The following is a 10,480-nucleotide window of genomic DNA, read 5'->3' as shown; positions in this document are numbered from 1 at the left end:
ATGGCGTAAGTCTGAAGAGCCTGTTATATGTTGCATGTTTATATGTTAATATCTCATTACTTTTTAAAAGCATGGCATAAAACCACTGTGGTCATCTAATTTCACTCCCTATATTTAAGGAAATCACTTGTTACTACAGCTAGTCAATACATTCAGGAAAGCTAAAACCTCATGGAGATTCAAGGCAGCTTTTCACTATTAGAAAATTCAACTTTAGTGAAGTTGAGAGACAAACTCTTGCTCTTTTGTAATATCCTTGTATCTTCTGCTAAGACATGATACTGGACAGAATTCTGGTCTAGAGAGTCTTTGCTTTCAACTACATAGTTGTGCTGAGTACTATGAATAGAGATGAAAAATCTTTTTTTTTGTTTTCCAGAGTAATTTATTGTTGGTGATATAGGTCACTAAAGCATTGTCGCTTCTTTGTGCTATGTATCATGGTTGGAATATTGTTTCCCACTTAAATAACATGAAGCATTACTTTTAATGTTCTATTTTAGCCAATACAGTTAAATTAAAAAAAAACACCCCCAAAAAACCCACCAAACAACAAACAAAAAAAATCAAAGCCAACCAAGCACACGTACAAGCCATGCTCCCCCCCAATCCCAGTCTGTGAAAAGCAAGAAGATCTGCTCAGCTCTGAACCATAGGTCAAAGTATAATAATCCAACAGGACACTGCAGTGACCCAAGTCTTAAGTTTTGCACTAAAACTTACTTTTCCTGTTACACTGTCATGTGACTGCAGTAATTAAAATGCAGATACCCAAAGTTAACTGTTGAATTAGCCTTCTGTGTGCACAGGGAGCAGAGCAAGTTCAGTTTACTTCAGGAAGAGCCATGTGTTTGGTTAGCTGCTCAAGTGAGAGTCCCTACCCCATGAGTCATGTTAGGGTTCCACCCACTGCAGTCCAAACATTAAGATTTCACACAAACCTTACAAGTCAGCTGCCACCAGGGTCTCTAGTTCTGCTGTGTGGAAGCACACTAAAATTAGAAGCTTTACTCTTTCTCAAAGCAGAGAAGGAGAACAGCAGGATTTTCAGCTAGACTGCTTAAAAGAGCAACGCATCCAGTATTTTTCACAATCAGCATTTTAATCCTTACAATTAAGCCCATGCATTTCAGATATAGATAGCGTATGTCCACAAGTTCAGAAAATCACACACCAAAACACTACTTCCTCTTTGCAGCAGACTTAAGCATTCTGCCAAGAAACTTAGATGACTTAGCCAACAAAGCAAACTTAGTGACCTTCATCCCAGTATACTGAAATAGTCACCAAAATTGTAATGCAATAGCTACAATGCAAAATGTAATTCTGGCAGTGAGGATTTTTTTTAAAAGTATCAAATTGCAGATAGCAAAATAAAAAGTTTGTTATTCTCACCATATAGAGCAATTAGTTTTACCTCCACTTTCCAAGGCTCCCAATTGAACACATGGTTTATCAAAGATCAATCATTGGCCACACTGGGTCAGTCTGGCACTACGTACATTCTAAATGAGGAATGCAATATAAACCACTTGGACATCCACAGAAGGGTTGACAAGAATCCAGAATTAGTTAAAGTACAGAAGACAGGAATTAGCATGAGCAAGGATAAAAAACTTGTAAGAAAGAACAAAGGCTGTGTTGAAAAGGGAATTTGTAGAATTCTGTTAAGCTGGTCTGGGATCAATTCCAAGTTTTTTCTTAACTGAGTAGGGCACAAAAGTTAGGAATAAGCTAACTGCTGATACCTGCTGACAAAACTGAGGTGTCGACAAGACTGAGAATAATCCAAACCAGGAGAAATACATGGATTTAGACATTTTTAATTAAAAAGTTTCATAATGTCAGGTCATGTGCTTAAATTAATTTTCTTGGCGACTTGGAGCTCAGCTGCAAATGAGAGCAGGGGCATGAGATTGGGATGCTCAATCACACTACATGACAGACACCAAAAGGCAAACAAGGACTTTATAACAGGAAAGTATTAATATATTCTTATATTAATTGTAATATAATTGATGTGGGTATGGTCTTTACCAACTCATGTTCAAGAAAGACTGGAATTAAGCTTTAAGTGGGCTGCTAAGTGATCAAAGAATAAACAGTGCATCAGTGGAAAGGAGATAAAGCTTACCATGCTTAGTAAAATGAAAGCTACAGTACAATGGCTACCTATTATGTATAAAAACCTATTGTGTATAAATACTTATGTATAAATATATAGATTATGTATAAATACCAGAAAGAGCATAACATAAGAACTTTAGTAAGGACAAAGGAGTTATATTTAGGTATATTTAAAGTAGAATTTAAGATATAGTTGGTTGAGACAGGAAAGAGATGAATTTATGATTCAGGAGACTCCTTCTAGGGTAGTGAACCAGAGAAGATGGCAACAATGAAGTATCTGTTAAACACACCAAATTAGCACAAACTTCTTTCCCTACCCGGAGAAACACATAGTATATATAAACACTTTAGTTGCACACACTTAGAATGTCAAATTCCAATTGCTTTTTAGCTTAACTGGCAAACTAACAGAAACACAGTGCAGTCTGCAAGGACTCCCTTTAGATTGTATTCTAATCCTGGTTACAACCACCACCAGGAGTTTTCTGTGCATTATTGATCCTAAATACCTGATAGCAGTCATAGGAAGCCTGAAACCTGACTGTTGCATACTGCCTATCCACTAACATCTCTTGAAGAATCATCTAAATGTCATCTGCAAGTCTTGCAACACAACAGAACACAGATTACCATCACGTACCTGCAATTTCCATTGTGGTACACCATCTTCTTTCTACTGTTGAGACTTTTATCAGTTAGGAAATACTTGAGCATTACCAGCTCCTCCCTGCATTTTTAACGTCGTATTTCTATTAAAGATAGTATAACACTGAGCACTTTCACTTGCTTGTGGATTTTCCATGCACTTGCTCAAAGATGTGAGTAACCACTGTCTTACTACACTAGGAAGATGTCAGAGCAAAGTGTAGTGTCTGCATGCTAATTAAACTGCAGGTTGTCAGAAGTCATCATGCTCAGTGGAAAAACACAAGGTTTCATTGCCACTTTGTACTGCCAAGAGATGCTTTGGTGAAACTCTATTCCTTTGTTGAGGCTGACTGAGATTACATGTCTGAGAAGGGTCCAAGGCAGCAAGGTGGACGGACTTTATACACCCCTCTAGCTTTCCTAAGTACACAGTATATCAAAAGAGAACAAGAAACTCAATTGTCACAGTAAACTCTGTCATGAATATTGTGTATATTGAGGAAAAGAAGTTTTCAAGAACATGCTGAGGTAAAAACCCAAGATCAGCTCAACTAAGCTACGATACAAGGAAAGATCTTACCATCATTTGAGCAATTAAATATTTAAGTGCTAGGAGGTGGTTAACAGAGCCATTTAAGCAAGGTATTTTAAAGTCTAATACTTCCCAGGAAAACATGCACATTGCCAGAAATAAACCTGTAATAGAGTAATGTCCAGTATAGTTGTACTCATTCAGAGAAGACATCTAAGAAAACAAAAAGGCTGAACATACCACAGAAGATACAAGAAGTTGTATTAGTAAGGGCACTAATATGAGTAAATATAATAAACACTGTATGTATAGAAGCATACACAGAGACCTATCTATCCTGACTATTATCAAAGTTATTTGAAGCAATGCATCCTAAACAAACAAACAAAACCCAAGGAAAAACTCCCATAATTAATCCAAGAAATCTGTGGTTTACAAATCAATAGGAAGTTAAAGCTTGAAATCCTTGGTGATGTTTCTTGACTCCCAAGCTTTCCCCACCAGATTTTCTACTGAACTTCAAGTTTTTAGATAGATTTTCATAAAGAGGAGCAATTCACATACATAAAATACTTTTAGGAATTCCTGTCTAGACTTGCAAACTCCAGAGAAGGAATGCCTCCTACGTACAGCCAGGCTTTTACAATTAAGCAAAATGATGCATTACATCTATGTTTGAAATATTGTCTTTCACAAGAATAGCCATTGAAATTTGAAATCAGGCATTCGAAGTTTCAGCAGTAAAGTAAGGTTCACAATGTGCTGTTCACCCAGTAAAAAGGGACAGAATGGAGGGAATCAGATAGGGGGTTTCTAAACAGGCAATTATTTTTTTCCTGTTTCAGTTCCAAGCATTTGTCACTGTGGTGTCTGACATACAACCAAATCTATGGATTGTCTCCTCTTCTGACACCTCTGCTTTGCAGTGAATCTACCTAGGAAGACAAACTCAGTGCCTTCTGATGTATAATCATTAGTCTTCAGGTATTTGCAAGGACTGGCAAACTTATGATACATTTTCTGTAACAATGATCACAAATTAATTGTTCTTTTCAGGGCTTTGCATTTTGTGCTTATTACATAGCATAGCTATTCAACTTGTACAGCATTTAAAATTTTTCTTCTTACATGTTATCTTCTGACATTTAGTTTTCCTAACAGGGAATGGCAAGAGTTTACTGCAGAGGAGAGATTAAGGAAAGGATGTTATCCTTTCTTCCCAAATTTTTTTGTAGTAATTGAGACACTTATCCAGCTTTGCTGCTTGCTCTTTCCCTCCACCTATTTCAAGGCTTACTTTAAAGAACACCTTGACCTGAAAATCTGCAAAATATTTAAATGGCCAAAGTTATGAATATTAAGTTTAAAGACAAGAAGGGAAACCAAAGATTTTCATTCAGACTTATAAAAAATGAGAGCAGAGTTTGAACTTACTTAATGCTCACAAATAACATTTTCAATGAGGTGAGAATCCTTGCTATACCTTCAGTTTTCATGTACCCTGTCCTTGCAATTAGAAATTAGCATTTAGTCACTGGGGAATTCTCCACATTGTAACCAGTATAGGATCTACAGATCTGTAACCTGAGTCCCACTCTTGGTAAATTTCAAATTCATTATCAAAGCAGATGTGAGGCATCAGAAATCATCATTAGTAATTAGGGGGAACAATTATCTTGTAGAAGAGGGACACTTACAATCCATCACACAACCTTCCCCCTCAGTACAGCTAGACTTCTAAAAGTCTGAATTCAATCTCATACTCTGTCAGTACCCTCCTGAAGAAGGGCACATACACAGCACCACTAATAAGTCAGTGGCCATAATATCCTGTAGTCCTCCATATCATGCGCAACACAAGAAGTCACACTTTCAGTGTGCTTTAACAGCTGAAAAAAAACCCTGCAAAGAAGCCTGCAGAATTGAAGTTGACTTGCATCCACTCTGGTTTTCTTTCCTGATGCCGTATTATCCCCCCTTTTCTTTCAAAAGTGGATTCATTATACAATAATGAATGAAATAAGTTTTTCTTCTGGACAGAAGCCAATCTTGCCATTGCAATGGAACTTTTATTTCAATTACAATAAAGCTGTATTTTGTTATACAAGTACATAAACCCAGGAGACAAAAGACTCATGTAATCAATTTAAAAATATTGGGCAGCCGTTCCCATGAATTTCCTAAACCATGGTAAGGATTTTTCAGGGCAATGGAAATAAAGATGTAAACCAAGTCATCTAGGTAATTAAATTAACATCTGGGGAAATTTTGTAACAACATAGAGAAGTGTTTCTGCCCATTCTTCAGGCTCTTTGACATGTAGGGTGGCACAATTTTCTTTATAAACTCAGAAGTTTTTCATTGAGAGCAATCTGTGACTGTGTGAGGTTTGCCAAGTAGGTTACCATCAGCAAGTCCTGAGAGGAGGAAAAAAAAAACAACCCACAGTGATGAGAAATACTAACAAGGATGACAGCCTATTAGGGAGTTGAATTTTTAACACCTGTAAAACAGTTTACAATCGGCTATTAGAAATGCTTCCCTCACAGGAAGAAAGGTTTGGTATTCCCAGAATATGAAACTGCCTGTGAAATTTTAACTCCAAGTTCACCCATGTTAACCAGGCAATTCAAAGGGTATAAGCAAAATTAAAAATTAGTTCTGGTCTTGCAGACTGTGGCTGAACAACACATTCAGAAACTTAGCTTTTGCTTTCTAAAATTCTGTTACAGAAGTAAGGTAGCACACTAAAACCCTGCTCATGTCCTAAGTGTTATGCAAGGAGACAGAACTTCAGCTCAGGCAAAAGAAGCTGGCAAGTCACCAGCTGTAGTCCATCCTTGTAATCCATACTGCTTTAAGCCTGGTACTTTGCATTGTACAGTCATTCTAAAAAGAGTTGGTGCTGGCTTTCAGATTACTTGCATAATTCCTGAGTACTTTAGAACTTACTCTCTCATTCACAGTTGCTTTCAAGATTATTATGGTGAACTGATTTATCCACCTTCAGCTCTTAAAACATCAAATTACTGACGCAAAAGGGTTGTATCTTCTCTTAACATGTTCGTATGAAATCAAGGATTGTTTTGATCTCAGACAAATTTGCGTCTGTATGACAAATTTTCAGAATTGCTCTCAACTGAAAAAAAATGGATGATGAACTTACATTGATATTGCTGTTCAACATTGTCTCAAAGTCCTCTGGTGAAATCTTTGGCACCTGGTTAATGAGATCCATCAGGAAACGACCAACAGTATTGTCAGCAGCCACTTTGCCAGACTAAATATAAGAAACATACACTTCAACATGAGTAAAACTCAGCAAGTTTATGGCCCAGAGAGAAAATATAGAAAAAGAAAACCAAGATGCACAAGCTTACATGAAACTTATTTGCTGGCTTATAAAAAGTTTGCCTTACCAACACATCCTCTGCATACTGCAGCACCATGGTGAGGGTGTCCTGAATCCTGGCTGATGCTGACCCCACCTGCTGTAAGTCACTGGACAAGCCAATCACTCGGTTAGGGCTAAAACAAGTCTTCATGATAAGATCCACTGCAAGCAAAAGGGGGATAAGTAAAAAAAACTGTCACAGAAACCAACTTGTTGAGGACTTCAGCAAGACAGTCTTATTTCCAGTAGAATTCACAGAATGGCAACTTTACCAGGGTAAAAAACCCCCAACATTTAAACAGTGTCACAACAATGCCTATAGCCAAAATAGGAAGAAAAGATTCACCTCCTATCCGCTCTGTATCATAATAAACATACTTCACTGTCAGAGGTGTGAACATCACGCCCATAGTTTTACCAGGGACTCCCATTGGGGCACTAGGGAAAAAAGAACAACAAAAAGTTTTCAGCATAGATATATTTAAGGGAGGAAGTAATAATTTCCATCTCAATAATCTCTGTTAGCACTGAAGTGTAACCATGAATAACTGAGGACAGATCAGTCTGCCATACTATTAATTGCTCATTTTCAACCAAGAATATTCCTAGCTGGTCTGATGTTGTCAGCATGAATGCATGAAGAGCTAAGTATTATCTTCTTAGCCACAATTCCTTCTTGCTTATAGAGCAGGTATTCTTCTATCCTGAAATATTCCACACTTTGAGAAATCACTTAAGTAACAAAAATATGACAGATTCAATTACAAAGCACTCTCAAGACTTTTATTATTCCTGTTATTCAAAGTATTTGAAGTGCATTTATGCTTTAAGATGTCAGGGAACAGCTTCCTTTTTGAAGATGTGCAGTAGACTTCCACTATAAAGAAAGGCTGGGGTTTTGTTCCTTAAGGAGGAGAGCTCTACAGCCAGTGCTAGGAAGAACAGTGAGGTGGAATAGGTTCATTTCTCAATATTTAATCTCCCATTTTTAATGGATAAAATTGGAAGGGATTGGGGGGAATGAAGACTGATCAAAAAGATGCAGTTTCAGTTGTCTTAACTGCAGTAATCCTCCAAGCGCATAAATAAACTGCCAAGCCATAAAGCCAGTAACCTCAGGCTAGCATTCTGACAGTGTGATGGAAGTTAGTGACATTAACACTAGCTATGTGAATCCTGTGAAATGTCACAAAGATGTTCAGAACACTACTAATGAAGTCACAGTTCCCCACCCCAATGAAGTAGGAATGGTTAGGTCTTTCATCTTACATACAGTGGTCAGGACATTCCAATGAGAAGTAAGCTTGATCCCTGGCTCTCTACTGTGTTTTAGCTACTGCACAGCATTGTTCAAAATGGGACACTGCAGCCCACTATGTTTCTCGTTGCCCTGATGTGGTCTTTTAATAATTCAGATAACTCTCCTCCCAGAAATGCAGCCTCCTGGAGTACCTGACATAGGCTTTAATGCTCATGCGTGAATTCTGGAGACTTGTGTCCACAGTGAGATGGATTGGATTGTGCGCTTCCCGGCTGTAATATTCATGGATCAGGACAGAATGTTCTGTGATGTCATGGCCTGTTGCATACCTTAAAAATAAAAATAAAAATCACAGGTTGATGAGCCATTCTTCCAACATTCTAGTGCCCAGTGTTTGGTACTGTTGGTATATAACAGGTTTTTATCCTAAACCACTCATTTCCAAGCATTGAGCTGCAGAAGCATATTAAATACAAGTGTTTTAACTAAGGAATTTGCAGTTTGTAGGAATTACAGAATGAGCATACCCACGGCAAAAACATGCACAAGACCAGTGTTGTAGTACCAGCCATAAAGAGTTGGTACAGTTAACATCAGACACCCAAGATTCAGTTATCTGACATTATGTTCTGGAGCAACTCTTTAATTCTGTGTAAGTCAAAGCATACCAAATAAATCTGGACCAACCAAGTAGATCTTCCACAAAAGCATTTCTCTGCAGGAGGAACAACTCGTTAATCTAGCTCCTTTAACTGGTCTGCAATTAGCTTCACAGGAAAACTCCTGTCATCAGGACTGTACTTTTCTGTGCCATTAGAAGGTGGTTAAGGTCTGCTCCACAGGAACAGAACTGAGCTATTCTGCAGGAACAGGGGAGCATTAAAAGACTAATAGAGCCATCCACACACTCAGGCACTGACATCATACTGATCTTGCTTCGCATCCCACACACACATACTCCCACCTTTTCTCAGCAGAGAACTTCTCTGCATGCTCCAGCTGTTATCACTGATTCCTCCTAAGGCCTTTGGTACTCTACATTACTCTTCTGTGTACTTCTTTCTTTATAAACAGTTATCTTCTATGGTGCAGGCTGTATTACAGGTGGCTACGTCCTTCTAGCAAAGCCATGCAGGCATTCTCTAACTTATCGCTCCTCTGTGGTATCTTTGGTAGATAGATACAAAAAGAAATCCTGTACATCTCCAATACCATTTCTTCCTCTTGTGAACTGCAAAAGCTTTACAACTGATTCTATAACAAAAGTTGCAAGATCTTACTGTCATAAGCATTAGTGCTTCTGCTTCTCAACCTGTGACAAGGAGAATGATGTATTTCAATTAATTAAGGGACCAGCAACACTGCTTGCACGTTCTTGCAGGAGAACTTACCAGCCCAAGATGATCTCGTTAGGAGACACCTTCTTGTGCAACTCATACATGTTTTTGGCAAATTCCATATCGACTGCCACCTAAGAAAAGGGACAGGCCCAAGTCAGCTGGTCACCGGGATGCTGAACCCTTAACGGCGGACAACACGGCTATAAGCCCTCACGCCGCCATCAGGGGCGGCACATGGGCACCACACACCCCCGGCTCCTCACCAATCGCCGAGAGACCCACCGCCCGCTCTACAGCGCGGCTCGGGTGGGTTGTACAGCCCGCCGCTACACCCGCCCGGGCTGCCCCGCACTCCGTACCTCATCTTCGGACTCGTTGTGAGGGACGGAGAAGCAGTTAGTGACCTCCACCGAGTGCTTGTCCACAGCCCCTGCGGGAGGGCAGCACGGTTAGAGGGGCACCGTGGGGGAGGTGGGCTGCTCTCCCAGTTGTCGGCGGCTCTTACCCAGCAGCGTCCCGATGACCCGCGCCGCGCCCTCGTTGCGCCGCTCGAAGCTGTCCACGATGGAGGCGAGCACGACCGGGTGCAGCCGCACCACGCGGCCACCGGGGAACGGGCCCGAGAGCGCGGCCGACAGCGGCGCGGCCGGCGGCGGCGGCAGCGGTGCTGGAGTGGCAGGCGGGAGCGGCGCGGCAGTGGGGGGGGCGTTACCCGTCGGTGTGGTGGGCGCCGTCGTCGGACTCTGCGCCGGAGCCGCCGCGGGAGGAGCTGCAGACGGAGCCGTGGCCGCCATTTTGCAACAGAGAGAGGGGTGGGGGCGTTCACGCCGGCAGTAATTGGCTGATCTGAACGCCTGTCACGCAGCGTTACCTTTCTATTGGGGAAAGGGTTGTGCTAAGGGCCTCCTGCCATGTGTTAACCAATGTGGGGAGAGCGATGAGGAAGACGCTCTGGTTGGAGGAAGAGCACACTGTCGGTGACTGAGGTTTAGTCTTATTCACAGCCTCTAGGAGCCGGAAAGTTTCTCAATTGGGGTCTCATGTTCCCCACCTCCCTGCGTGTCTGCTCCCGCTGCCTATTGGCTAGCACCGCCCCTGCCCTCTGCCAGAGCGGGGGGTGTATGTATTGGCTGTGGCGCTGCTGTTCACCCTGGTGGTGGCTACGAGAAGGGAAG

General features: G+C 40.8%; 2 protein-coding genes across 2 annotated transcripts in view; both read right to left on the bottom strand.

The window, feature by feature from the left end:
• The window catches only part of HELLS (helicase, lymphoid specific), a 324,719-nt gene that overhangs the window by 2,928 nt on the left and 311,311 nt on the right, over positions 1-10,480 (bottom strand). The gene's annotated exons all lie outside the window — the stretch shown is intronic.
• EIF3F (eukaryotic translation initiation factor 3 subunit F) lies at positions 5,348-10,131 on the bottom strand. Its single transcript, XM_061459418.1, has 8 exons — positions 9,811-10,131; positions 9,665-9,735; positions 9,357-9,436; positions 8,157-8,294; positions 7,051-7,142; positions 6,730-6,866; positions 6,477-6,590; positions 5,348-5,727 (listed from the first exon to the last, which is right to left on the bottom strand). Exons 1-8 carry the CDS (start codon positions 10,097-10,099, stop codon positions 5,650-5,652), a joined length of 999 nt encoding a protein of 332 aa, XP_061315402.1. The 5' UTR covers positions 10,100-10,131; the 3' UTR covers positions 5,348-5,649.

The sequence above is a fragment of the Pezoporus flaviventris genome, unplaced genomic scaffold, assembly GCF_033815535.1.
Source record: "Pezoporus flaviventris isolate CSIRO_AGI_PZ_B2104156 unplaced genomic scaffold, CSIRO_AGI_Pfla_v1 ptg000029l, whole genome shotgun sequence".
NCBI classification, from domain to species: domain Eukaryota; kingdom Metazoa; phylum Chordata; class Aves; order Psittaciformes; family Psittacidae; genus Pezoporus; species Pezoporus flaviventris.
This window is presented reverse-complemented; position numbering and strand designations above follow the sequence as displayed.

Bases quoted from the DNA above. Each gene is read 5' to 3' on its own strand.
- EIF3F (XM_061459418.1), bottom strand. From the start codon at position 10,099: ATGGCGGCCACGGCTCCGTCTGCAGCTCCTCCCGCGGCGGCTCCGGCG. The intron at 6,867-7,050 runs GTGAATCTTTTC...TTTTGCTTGCAG, and splicing joins TGATACAGAGCGGATAGGAG to TGGATCTTATCATGAAGACT. The intron at 6,591-6,729 runs GTAAGGCAAACT...TCTTATATTTAG, and splicing joins AGTATGCAGAGGATGTGTTG to TCTGGCAAAGTGGCTGCTGA.